Source organism: Chlorocebus sabaeus, chromosome 9 (genome assembly GCF_047675955.1).
Source record: "Chlorocebus sabaeus isolate Y175 chromosome 9, mChlSab1.0.hap1, whole genome shotgun sequence".
NCBI lineage: Eukaryota > Metazoa > Chordata > Mammalia > Primates > Cercopithecidae > Chlorocebus > Chlorocebus sabaeus.
Window position 1 is genome coordinate 127,069,677 of NC_132912.1, and position 13,597 is coordinate 127,083,273.

General features: G+C 49.7%; 1 protein-coding gene across 4 annotated transcripts in view; it reads left to right on the forward strand.

Annotated features, from left to right (window-relative positions):
- The window catches only part of LHPP (phospholysine phosphohistidine inorganic pyrophosphate phosphatase), a 151,361-nt gene that overhangs the window by 16,103 nt on the left and 121,661 nt on the right, over positions 1–13,597 (forward strand). For all 4 annotated transcript variants that reach the window (XM_073019438.1, XM_073019437.1, XM_038009678.2 and 1 more), the window contains exons 2-3: positions 4,928–5,115; positions 9,375–9,528. In XM_073019438.1, coding sequence (XP_072875539.1) covers positions 4,928–5,115; positions 9,375–9,528 — 342 coding nt within the window. The remainder of the gene's footprint in view (positions 1–4,927; positions 5,116–9,374; positions 9,529–13,597) is intronic.

Sequence of the window (13,597 nt, forward strand, 5' to 3'; positions counted from 1 at the left end):
GGGGGGGTGGGAAATAGCCCATCCCAGAGCTGGGCTTGTCCCTCTTTGCAGGGGCTCTTGATGCAGCTCTTTGCAAGGCTTGCTGGGATCCTGGAGCTGTGCCTGACTAGGGCTTTCCTGATATTTTGGAATTCTTGTACTCCATGCCTCCCAAGGCCAAGTCTGTGACATCCTGTGGCAGGCCCCACTGAGGGATAACAAGGATTTGCTTCCTTAGTTGTCCTGGTCGGCCTGGGCTGCCATAACAAGTGCCATTGATGGAGGACTTCAACAGTAGACGTTTATTTTTTCACAGTTCTGGTGGCTGGAAGGCTGATATCAGGGGTCAGCATGGCCAGTTTCTGGTGAGATCCCTTTTCTGGGCTTGTAAGCAGGTGCCGGCTTGTTGTGTGCTCACACGGCCTCTTTGTGCATTCATGGAAAGAGAGAGCAGGAGTGCTCTTTGGTGTCTCTTCCTCCTAGGACATATCCTATCATGAGGAAGTACCACCCTTATGCCTTCATTTTACCTGAATTACTCCACAAAGGCCCTGTCTCCAGATGCAGTCACATTGGGGGTTAGGACTCCCTGTCTGGGCTCACAGGCCTTGCTGCTTACAAGCTGTGTGACCTTGGTCAGGTCTCTGTCTCCTGAGGCCTCCATCTTCTCCTTCTAGAGTGGAGATAATGGTTCTTGCCTCATAGGCTCATTTGCCCAGTGGGTACGACTTATTGAGGGCCACCTGTGAGCCAGGCACCTGGCCCTTGGGGATGTGCATAAGGGAGAGCAAATACCTTGGGCACGAGGACAAAATCAGATCATGGATCTTGAGTGATACCACTGTCCTTATCCAGAGGCAAGGCTCAGTGTAATGTTGTATTAATATTTTACTCTTTAAACAATAGTGCATACTTTATTTTCAGTAACTTAAAATAAGGAAGAGGCAACCTGGGGCTGGTCCCTGGTGATCAGAATGGGTCTCTGGTGACGGCTCAAAGGGGGGTGTGGTCGGGCACAGAAAGACAGAACCCAACGGGAGGGCACTTACCGTAGCATTTCACATCAGATTTTTCAGGGACAGATTTCATCTCTAAAACTAATGCTTGATATTATAAGAGCATATAGGTTGAATGAACTTATGTTGGCATTTCAAAGGAGGCCAGTGGCTTAAGAGTCCCAAAGTGAGTTCTGTGACTTACTCATCTTTCATCCACATCTGAAGTTGTGTTTGGAATAACAGATGTGAGGCACTGTCATCTCACTGTCACATCGATTGCTCACTGTTCTGAGAAGGTCACATCATCATTCATTAGCAATAATTAGTCCCCGGGGACCCCCTGCACTTCTTCACTCAACTGCTCCATTAACTTGGGTGCGAGTCACATGTTCCAGGTGCCAATCAATGGAGATCTATCCATAATGTACAAGGTGATGCTATTAGTTACAATATATTAACTGCCTAATTTAAAAATAAAAAAAAGCTATCTTTATGAAGGGCAATTAACCACTAAGTGTAATTGATAATTCATAAACCTCTGATTAGGAAAGACAAATAGTAAGAAAGGAATGAATCACTTGTGCTATTGAAGAAGACGTTGCCGGCCTCTTGTCTGCATTCACTATGTGGTCAGCAGATCTACACATTTCTTCCTAAATTGCCCCTGTCAGCTCCACAGCTGGGGGTCTGGAGGCTTATTTCAGCGCAGAAACATGTTTTTCATCACTGAAGCCTGTCTGTTTCTGGTGGGAGTTGTAAGGAGGCTGCAGGCTCAGGACACCCTCAGGGAAGTAGCGGGTGAGGTCATTTAGACTTCTCCATCAGTCAGTCATTCAGCAAATGTTTAGGGGGGATTGTGAAGTGCCAAGCCCTGTGGGAAGCCCCGGGGATACCATGGAGGCCGGAGCAGATTCATGCCTAAACTCCTGGAGTTCGGAGGCCAGTAAGAAACACAACAGATGCATAAATCAGATGACTGGAGACACTAGTTAGTGTTATAAACAAAAACTGACAGAGACAGGGTGTGGCAATGTCACACAGGATGGTGGGAGGAGGGGACATTGGCCTGAGTCCTACCACCTTTTCCCAATAGCTGTCACTACCACTCAGGGCTGTATTTGGGGCCCTCCCTCAGTAGTGGGGAATCGTGCCTGGCTTATCTGCCCGTATTTTTGCTTTTGTTTTTGTTTTGAGACAGAGTCTCACTCTATGGCCCAGGCTAGAGTGCAGTGGCTCAGCTCACTGTGACTACCTCCTGGGTTCAAGCGATTTTTCTGTCTCAGCCTTCTGAGTAGCTAGGACTACAGGTGCCCGCCACCACACCCAGCAATTTTTTTTTTTTTTTTTTTTTTTTTTGGTATTTTTAGTAGAGACAGGGTTTCTCCATGTTGACCAGGCTGGTCTTGAACTCCTGCCCTCAAGTGATCCACTCACCTCAACCTCCCGAAGTGCTGGGATTACAGGCGTGAGCCACTGTGCTCTGCCTTATCTGCCCTCTCAGTGGTTCTCCACTCCAGCCTCATTTTCTGGCTCCACCTTCCACATACCCCACGCTGCTCGGATAGTTCTTTCTATCCGAGAGGGCGGGGCCAGTGCATACCTGCCTGTGTGCAAGGTGGGCTGCCCCTCCCACCACCTGGCCTGCCCTTTCCTGCCATCTCCTTGTCCGTCCCTCAGGTCTCTAGTTGGGCCTGAATCCCCAGTCTTTAAGACCCCACCCTGGGCTGTGTCCTTTCCCCACTATGCGGGAGAGCTCCAGAGTGCCGATTTCCTGTTCCTGACTTCACTGTGAGTAGATATCAGCTCCACCTCCAAAGTCTCAGGCTCAAGAGGGGGAACAGAAAGCCCTTGACATTTCTGGGCTTCAGTCCCTCACCCATAACATGGATACATGCCATTCACTGTGGGTTCAGTTTGAGTTGAGTTTTTAGTTGGGTCTCACTTGCTCAGATGGAAGTTGATTTCAAGCTGTAGTTCTAGTAACTGGGTTGAATGTGCATGTATTCCTTTCCTTGGGGCCACATCTGTAAACAAAACTTGAGCACATGCCTCCTCTCTATGTGTATTTTCTATAAATTTTAAATTACGCATTTAACACTGTATTGCTGTTTTGCTTAAATTGTAAAAAATATGCAGCTTGAAAGAATAGGTGAAGAGCCAAGACGTCTGCATCTTTGGAGCTCAGTGAAATGTGTGTGTTTCGGGACCTGTCTGAGAACAGCGCCGGATGCAATTAGCATGGCTGATTAATTTTACTAGGGTTTCTTAAAACCTTCTGCCCTTGGGCTTGCAGCTTGATGTCTTTTCTACGAGTCCACACTGCAGCTCGATGCAGATGTCAGATATATGACCACTGCCTTGTTGGGGCCGGTTTGTCCAGGGAGGCCTCTTGTGATCTGGGTGAGGGAGCCAGGTCCAGCCTGTCACCCTCCCCCCAGGTCTGAGTGGCCCACCCCGCCCACCTCTGCAGGTTCCTCTAACGTGCTCGGGTCCCTTCCTGGTGGGCGCCAGGTCCTCCAGCCTGCTCTCCCTGCACAGAAGCACCACACCCTGGCCCTCACTCTTGCTTCCCCAGGGAGGCCTCCCCTGGCCTTCCCACCCCACCTTGTCACTCTCTGTCTGCTCACCCCATTTATGTTTTGCAATAGCGCCTCTCTCTTATCAGTCACAAATTGCCTTTCCTTCGTGGGGTCTCTTGTTTGGTGCCCTCCTCCTACCCCAGCCTGGATAGTGGCCTGGAGATCCAGGACCTTGTCCATGCTCACAGCTATAGCTCTGTGTACCAGGCCAGTGCCAGGCACGTAGTAGGCGCTCAGTGACAGTTTGCAGAAAGGTGGATGTTATTTCATTTGGTGCATTCTGAGAACTTGCCCAGGTGCAGCCTGGATTCGCGGGTCTCCTGTGAAGTCAGGAGGGAAGAAGCTCGGTGCCGCCGGCCAGTGGCAGCATCCTCAAGTTCATGAGACCTCCAGGCTGGGTTTGAGCAGGATCCAGGTCCTGTCTGTCCGTTCCAGAATAGTTGGTGTCCCTGATGACTTTGGCAAACCTTTCTCCATTGACAGTGATGAGAAGACAAACCTTGTCTCAGGCCATCTGCCTTTGTACTTTTTGGGAAATATGGATCCAGAGTTAGTAAGGCATGGACGTGTGCAGCTCGTTTACAAGTGGAAATGCTAAGTGTGGTGGAAAGGGACAGAAAAATAGCTGTGGACACTCAGAGGTGGCCCCTAGCCAGGCTGAGCAGGACTGTGGAGAGGAGGTATTGCATGGCTCTCAGGGGCTGGGTAGAAGTGGCACAGGTGGGCCAGGCATGGCGGCTCACACCTGTAATCCCAGCACTTTGGGAGACCTGAGGTCAGGAGTTCGAAACCAGCCTTGCTAACATAGTAAAACCCCGTCTGTACTAAAAATACAAAAAATTAGCATGGTGTGATGGCAGGCACCTGTAATCCCAGCTACTCTGGAGGCTGAGACAGGAGAATCGTTTGAATTTGGGAGGTGGAGGTTGCAGTAAGCTGAGATCATGCCACTGCACTCCAGCCTGGGCAACAAGAGCGAGACTCTGTCTCAAAAATAAAAAAAAAAAAAGAAAAAAAAAAAGAAGTGGCACAGGTGGAGATGCGGGGGCACAGAGCTGCATCCCAAGCAGGGGGAGAGGCAATGAAAAGGGAGGTCAGGTGGGGAACCTCAGGGAGCCTCAGGTGTATGAAGTCCAGTGAGGGTGGAAAGAGTTGGGGCGTGGTATGGGGTCCTCTGAGAAGGGGTCTGCTTCAGCTCAGAAATCTCAGTCTGAACACACCCGGGGTCAGCCAGGGCCCCCTCAGGGGCTCGCAGTGGCCTGGCCTGTTCTGGACTTTGCTGGATGCCCTCTGAGAAGCACCGTGCAGCCTCCTTCAGAGGCCCCACACTCCACGTACTGACTGCCCGGGCCCGTGTCTCCGTTGCTGCAGACTGAAGGGCTCCCGGCTGAAGGTGAGGTTCTGCACCAACGAGTCACAGAAGTCCCGGGCAGAGCTGGTGGGGCAGCTTCGGAGGCTGGGATTTGACATCTCTGAGGGGGAGGTGACCGCCCCGGCACCGGCCGCCTGCCAGATCCTGAAGGAGCGAGGCCTGCGACCATACCTGCTCATCCATGACGGTAGGCCTGCTGGGCACCAGGACCTCACGGGAGTGAAAGCTCCCCTTTCCCAGGGTGGGGGCTGTGCAGAGGGCCTCTTTCACTGGGCTGGACCGCTGACTGAGCTAGGCCATCAGCACTCATGGGTGGGGGGCAAAAACCTCATGGGACTTCCTGCTGGGGGCTGGGGGCTGGGGGCTGGGGGCTGGGGGCTGGGAGCAAGTTAAGACCCAGCCCCATCCATTCCTTGGCCTCACACCAGAGGGTCCTTAGAGCAGGTTCTGGATGGCTCCTGGGAGGAAAATCCTAAGCTCTCTTTCCTGATCTAGGATGGATCAAGGGACCAGGGAATTGTCAAGGGGGTGGAGTTCTAGCTCCTGTTGAGAAAGAGACAGAGAGAGAGAGCGAGAGAATATCAGTGAGAAGCTACGTTGAGGTCCATAGCTTCTAACGTCTGGCACCATAGCCTTGAACTATGTGAAAACCAGCTCTGCTCTTTGGAGCAGTTTGCAAATGGCTGTAGGAACAAGGTTTGCATCCTGATTTTAGTCTGAATGCAAGAACAGAGAGCCCCTTTGACCCTCAGCGGGGAGGTTGTTTTGGAATGAAGCAGAAGGAACAATATTATCTGGTGCCTCCTGAATATTTAAAAAGAAGAGACGTTAGCAATTCCAGACACTTCTCCGTTGGTCCACTGCGGCTTCTCCTTCCTCTGCACTTGATATTTTTTTTTTACAAACCACTAGGCAGAGGCAAGCATGGTTTTTCCTTTCCAGGGCAAAGCGGGGGCTCTCAAGAAGTGGCGGGGTGCCCCCTGTAAAGCCTGAATGTTGACTTCATAGACCTGGTGCCAGTGAACACTGACATGCCTGGCCTTTAGAAATCATGTTTCTCAAAATACTTTTTCCGTAATTTAGGATCCCTGCTAGTGTCTTTAGAACATGGTCTTCAAAGAAAGAAGATTTAAGAAAAATTATCTTCCCCTATCCTTCAGAAAAGGGTTGCTGGACCTGGGAATAGAGTTGGAAGAAGCCAGCAAGAGAGGGAGGTGGGCATCTGCTTGGAGGGTGGCCTTGGCCAGTGAATCAGACAAGCAGATGACACAGCTGGGAGGCTGGAGGGAGGATGCGTGCCCTTCCTCAGCTGTAATCCTGCATCCGTGTTCAATAACTAGACCCTTGTTTTCAAACTTGGAATTTTTTTTTTCAATCATTGGTGGATTTTCTGTCTAACATTCTATGAAAAATTTCAAGCATACAACAAAGTTCAAGTAATTTTTACTTGGAATATTTTTTATTTTTTATTATTATTTTTTTTTGTGACAGAGTCTCGTTCTGTCACCCAGGCTGGAGTATAGCAGTGGTATGATCTTGGTTCCTTGTGACCTCTGCTTCCCGGGTTCAAGCAATTCTTCTGCCTCAGCCCCCCAAGTAGCTGGGGTTACAGGTACGTGCCACCATACCTGCCTAATTTTTGTATTTTTAGTAGAGATGGGGTTTCACCATGTTGGCCAGGCTGGTCTTGAACTCCTGCCCTCAGGTGATCCACCCACCTCAGCCTCCCAAAGTGCTGGGATTACAGGAGTGAGCCACCGCCCCCTGCCTTACTTGGCATAGTTTTATACCTTTCACCTAGGTTGTCAATGACATTTTTTGATATTTTCTTCACTTTATATCTGTCCATCCCTCCATCTGTCTGTCCATGTTATTATTTAGATGCATTTCAGAGTAAAATGCAGACACAGGTAAACTCCCCTAAACACTTTAGCATATCATTAGAGTTCGGTATTTGTTTACAGTTTTTCCTGTTGATGTAAAATATACATACAATGAAATGTACACACCTCAAGTGTACTTTTGCTGAGTTTTGACAAATACATGCACCCATGGAACCCAGCCCCGTGAAGAGCTAGACCATCACCATCACTGACAGCTCTGACAGCTACCTCGTGCCTTGCCCAGGCGATCTGCACCTCCTGTCCCCTTAGAGGCAACCACTGTTTGGGTTTTTTTCATTATAAATAAGTTTTCCTGTTCTAGAATTTTATGGAAATAGAATCATACAGTATATAAATGTACTGGGGCCTCCAGTGCTACCCCCAGGCTGAATGATTCATTAGAAGGACTCACAGAACTTCGAAAGAGTATTACTCTCAGGTAGACTTATCACCGTGAAGGAATAAAGATTAAATTCAGCAAAGAGAGGAGACACGTGGGGCAAAGTCTAGGAGAAGACAGGAGTGAGCTTCCAGTTGTCCCTTCGAAGTGGAGTCCTACTGGGCACACTTGATTCTCCCAGCGATGATGTATGACAACACGTGGGAAGCACTGGCCACCAGGGAAGCTCACTGGAGCCTCAGTGTCCAGGGTTTTTGTGTAGACATTAGCACCTGCGTGACTGACCTTAGCAACTCAGTCTCCAGCCCTGCAGAGTCCAAACTGATACAGCTCGGCCAGGGCTTCAGGCATACACAAACAGGTGTTCACCATAAACCAAGCTGTTAGCATAAATGATCTGGCCAGACTGAGAGAGCAGGGCCCAAGGCCTTGAGCACACAAAACCCCTCTTATCAGGTAGGACATTGCCGTGGTTCAGAGGTTATCTCCCAGAAGCCAGTCCTGAAGACAGGCCTTTTTTGGAATGTACAGGGTTTGAGCAACCTAGTCCTGCTGAATTAACCCTTTCTGTCACAGTAGTGTTTTGTGTAAGGCTTCTTTTACCCAACATAATGTTTTTGAGATTCATCCATATTGTTGCTTGTATCAGCAGGGTTGTTCATTTTTATTGCAGAATAGTATTCCATTGAGTGAACAGACTACAGTTTATCCATTCACATGTTGTTGATACCTGGATTGTTACCAGTTTTAGTCTATTATGAACAAATCTGCTCTGAACATTCTTACACAGTTCTTTTGGGTAAATACCTAGCAGCGAAATTACTGGGTCATAGGGTACGTGTATGTTCACCTTTATAAAATACTGCCAGACCTTTTTTACAGATGGATTGTACTATTTTACATTTTTTCCATCTGTTGCAGCTGTTCAGTATCCTCACCAGACCTTGGTGTTATCAGTCTTTTTAATTCTCACCATTCTGGTGGGTATGAAATGGGATCTCATTGGGTATTTCAGTTCGTTCGTTCCTTCCTTCCTTCCTTCCTTCCTTCCTTCCTTCCTTCCTTCCTTCCTTCCTTCCTTCCTTCCTTCCTCCCTCCCTCCCTCCCTCCCTTCCTCTTTCTGTCTCTCTTCCCTCCCTCCCTTCCTTCCTTCCTTCCTTCCTTCTTTCTTTTCTTTTTTTTCTTTCTCTTTCTTTTTTTTTGACAGAGCCTCACTCTGTTGCCCAGGCTGGAATACAGTGGCACAATCTCAGCCCACTGCAACCTCTGCCTCCCAGGTTCAAGTGATTCACCTGCCTCAGCCTCCTGAGTAGCTGAGATTATAAGTGCCCACCACCATGGCCGGGCTAATTTTTGTATTGTTAGTAGAGACAGGGTTTTGACCATGTTGGCCAGGCTGGTCTCGAACTCTTGACCTCAGGTGATCTGCCCACCTTGGCCTCCCAAAGTACTGCGATTATAGGCATGAGCCACCATGCCTGCCCTCAGTTTATTTTTAATTTAGAAAGGTCGACATCTAATCCTAAGAGATATGACAGCATGTTTCTTCTAGGATCTGAAGACACAAAGCCAATGATTTGATGTATCCTTGCAAATTTTCCTATTTTAATTTAAAATGGGAGAAGACAAAGAAGGAGAAGGAGGTAGAGAGTTTCCTAAGGGAGCTGGTGAACTGGGCCTGTGGAGATAGAATTCTGCTTTTTCTTCAGGACATATATGTGGGGTCGCCTGAAATGTGTCAACGGTTCTTACAGTTTGGGACCAGTAGTGCCAACCCTCCAAGGCTTGCAGGCAGCCCCGTTTCCTCCTGCTGCAGGCTCTCAGTGTCTTCTGAGCAGATTTTCCTTCTTAGTTGCAAAGCTGTGGGTTTCCTGGCTGCGATAGTGACCTCAGGGAGCTCCTGGGGCTGATGCGGTATTGGGATGGAGGGTCCTGGGTGGGTCCACCTTTCTCCTCATAAGCCCTCTGTGAGGAGCCAGATTCCCTCCTCTGTCAAATAGGAATAACACCCTTCTGTGTCCACCTCCCATGGTAGCTGTGAGGATCAGAAAGAAATGCATCTGAGAAAGGGGGAGGACATATGAAAGGTGTCCCTGTAGGAGACGGGGAGGTAGGCCACCTCCTCCCAGGGCTCCGTTGCACTCTTTCTCTCTCTCTTTCCAGGAGTTCGCTCAGAATTTGATCAGATCGACACATCCAACCCAAACTGTGTGGTCATCGCAGACGCAGGAGAAAGCTTTTCTTATCAAAACATGAATAACGCCTTCCAGGTGCTCATGGAGCTAGAAAATCCTGTGCTCATATCACTGGGAAAAGGGTAAGTTGGCTGCAGGGAAAGTCATTTCTCAGTGCTCTAGATGAGGCTGTGCTAGTCTCTGACGTGTGGAATCAGGCAGAGAAGGAAGCAGAAGGGGATGTGGGGGGAGCACCGGTGACCTTCTTCTCCCTCCCTTTTTCATGCTTTCTCTCTTCATTTCTTTATTCCTCTCCTTTAATCATGTCTGTAGGAAATAGGAACACTCTGTCTTCAGGAACTGGTTGATGAGGCTTCCACGTGGAGTCTAGACTAGGAGAGGGTGTCACTGCAGATGGAGATCCTTTGGCGATCTCAGGCCAGGTGTTGGTTGTCCCAAGTTTAGAGCAAAGAAGGAGAAGGTACGTTTGCATAGGGTGCAGCAGGATGTCGGAGAATGCTGTCCAGGGTTGTCTAATTAGTAAAAAATAGGCTTGAGGCCTACCCAGTCTGGGCACTGACAGTCTCTGGCCACAGATCACTGTCTCTGTAAAGGTGTGATTTTGTGATCAGTGTTTTATCTGAGCCTCTAGCACGTGCCTTGCCATCTCTTTCTTAAACAAAACAGTGTTGGTTATTTTTAACATTTTTCTTACACTGAGAGAGCACATGTTCATTGAAGAAAAATTAGACAATACCGATGAGCAAAAGAAGAAACCAGAAAATATTTTTAGCCCCACTGCACGAGGAAAACACCTGTCACTATTTTGGTGTATGTCCTCACAAGTGGCTTCCTGTGCGAATAGACCATTATGGATGGAGGTATTCACAGCGTTGGTGTCACACTTGACCTTGTTTTGTCATCCGTTTTTTATTGTTCACCAAACAATATTTGTGAATGACTTAGCATGCAGCAAATGGATATGTCTTGGGGCACGGTTATCTGTTGTGTGGCTATCTTGTTTTTTTTTTTTTTTAGACTGAGTCTCGCTCTGTCACCCAGGCTGGGGTGCAGTGGCGTGATCTCAGCTCGCCGCAACCTCCACCTCCCGGGTTCAAGCGATTCTCCTGCCTCAGCCTCCTGAGTAGCTGGGATTATAGGTGCCCGCCACCACACCCAGCTAATTTTTGTATTTTTAGTAGAGACGGGGTTTCACCATGTTGGCCAGGATAGTCTCGATCTCCTGACCTTGTAATCCACCTGCCTCAGCCTTCCAAAGTGTTGGGATTAGAGGCGTGAGCTGCCGCACCCGGCCTCTTATAATTTTTTTCTTTCTTTTTTTTTTTTTCTGCTTATAAGTTTATTCAATGCAAAAATAATTTACTGAGGTGGCTGACCACATCTACGACCAAATACTCTAAACTGAAATTCGGTTGCTGACCCAGCCCCAGCCTCAGCTTTCTCATTGACACCAGGGGGGACAGCGCTCCATCTGTGGGTGTCTCTCTCTGTCTGTGGGTGTCTCTCTGTCAGTGTCTCTCTCTGTCTGTGGATATCTCCTTCTGTCTGTAGGTGTCTCTCTCTGTCGGTGTCTCTCTCTGTCTGTGGGTATCTCCATCTGTCTGTGGGTGTCTCTGTCTGTGGGTGCCTCTCCCCATCTGTGGGTGTCTTTCCCCATCTGTGGGTGTCTTTCTCTATCTGTGGGTGTCTCTGTCTGTGGGTGTCTCTCTGTGGGTGTCTCTCTCTGTGAGTGTCTCTGTGTGTGGGTGTCTGTGGGTGTCTCTCTGTGGGTGTCTCTCTCTGTGAGTGTCTCTGTGTGTGGGTGTCTGTGGGTGTCTCTCTGTATCTGTATCTCTGTGAGTGTCTCTGTGGGTGTCTCTGTGGATGTCTCTGTCTGTGGGTATCTCTCCCATCTGTGGGTGTCTCTCTCTGTGGGTATCTCTGTCTGTGGGTGTCCCTGTCTGTGGGTGTCTGTCTGTGGGTGTCTCTGTCTGTGGGTGTCCCTGTCTGTGGGTGTCTGTCTGTGGGTATCCCTGTCTGTGGGTGTCCCTGTCTGTGGGTGTCTGTCTGTGGGTGTCCCTGTCTGTGGGTGTCTGTCTGTGGGTGTCCCTGTCTGTGGGTGTCTGTCTGTGGGTGTCTCTGTCTGTGGGTGTCTCTGTCTGTGGGTGTCTGTCTGTGGGTATCTCCCATCTGTAGGTGTCTCTCTCTGTGGGGGTCTCTGTGGGTATCTCTGTCTGTGGGTGTCTCCCTGTCTGTGGGTATCTCTCCCCATCTGTGGGTATCTCTCCTCATCTGTGGGTGTCTCTCCCCATCTGTGGGTATCTCTCTGTCTGTGGGTGCCTCTCTGCCTGTGGGTATCTCTCTGCCTGTGCGTGTCTCTCCCCGTCTGTGGGTGTCTCTCCCCCTCTGTGGGTGTCTCTCCCCATCTGTGGGTGTCTCTCTGCCTGTGGGTGCCTCTCTGTCTGTGGGTGTCTCTCTCTGCCTGTGGGTGCCTCTCTGTCTGTGGGTGTCTCTCCCCATCTGTGGGTGTCTCTCCCCATCTGTGGGTGTCTCTCTGCCTGTGGGTGCCTCTCTGTCTGTGGGTGTCTCTCCTGTCCGTGGGTGTCTCTCTGTCTGTGCGTATCTCTCCCTGTCTGTGGGTGCCTCTCTGTCTGTGGGTGTCTCTCTCTGCCTGTGGGTGCCTCTCTGTCTGTGGGTGTCTCTCTCTGCCTGTGGGTGCCTCTCTGTCTGTGGGTGTCTCTCCCCATCTGTGGGTGTCTCTCCCCATCTGTGGGTGTCTCTCCTCGTCTGTGGGTATCTCTCCTCATCTGTGGGTGTCTTTCCCTGTCTGTGGGTGTCTCTGTTGGCTTCCCCTCTTGTGGGTCGTGAAGGTCGGTCATGCTCCAGACCTTTAGGCCGTAGCCCGCCAGTCACCGGATGGCTGTGGCATGGGATAGCAGACACCCTCTCCAGGGGCAGATGGTGGTAATCACAGAGATTCTGGATACCCGGATGGGGGAGGTACCAGTAGAAGTGTCTCCAGGCAAACTTCCTTCACGCAGCCTCAGGACTTGAGAGACTGCCTGACCTTCAGGACATGAAAGTTGGACGCATTCTCATCTGCCAGCTCTGGGTCTTAGGCAGGTGGACATTCTTCTTGGCCACCATGATTCCCTCCTTAAAAAGGAGTTCATAAATAGCAATCTGGTTCTTCTTAGGCATCAACATCTCTGCGACTGTAGGGTCCGGGGCTGGAAAGGGCAATTTTTTTCTAACTGATCCCTGCTAATGGCATCTAGATTGTTCCTGGTTTTTCACCATAGTAGGGCTGTGATGAGCCTCTTGGTGCATTTCAGATGACATCTCCGGATACAGTTACAGAACAAGTATTTTTGAAGTTCTTGAGGCATGTTGCCAAGTTGTTTCCAGAAAGCTGCACAGATTTATTCTGCACAGCCTAGAATTCTAGAATCACAGGGTTCTGCGCAGCTAGAATTCTAGAATCGCAGGCTCCTAGGGTTGCAAGGACCCTTTGGAGTGTCTACCTCCGCTTCTCATGAAGTGTGGGAATTCCGAGACCATGCAGAGGAAGTGTTTTCCAGCTTTGGTGCTTCTGGTGACAGTGCTCACTGCCTCTGCTTGCTGTGTGGGACCAACTGATGGAACAGACGGAGGGACTTTCTATCTGGCCATTGGCCATTGCCATGCACTTTGTGTACCCCATTTTGTGTAATTCTGACTACAACCTTGTGGGCTCTAGGCAGGTCATTGCCGTTTTGCAGGTGGGGGTGTTAGACCACAAGAGATGAAATAAGCTGCTGTCCCTAGCCGTTGAGTGTTGATAAGACCAGGAGCGCCCCTGGGCATGGCCGACCCTGGACCCTGTGCTTGTTACCTCTAAGCTACATTCTAGAGCAGACTTTTTGCCCACACAAGCCTTAAATGTGGGCTGGGGACAGTGGCTCACGCCTGTAATCCCAGCACTTTGGGAGGCCAAGGTGGGCAGGTCACCTGAGGCTAGGGGTTTGAGACCAGCTTGGCCAACATGGTGAAACACTGTCTCTACTAAAAATACAAAAAATTAGCCAGGTGTGGTGGTGCACGCCTATAGTCCCAGCTACTCGGGAGGCTGAGGCATGAGAATTGCTTGAACCTGGGAGGCAGAGGTTGCAGTGAGCAGAGATTGCACCACTGCTCTCCAGCCTGGGCGACAAGAGCAAGACTCTATCTCAA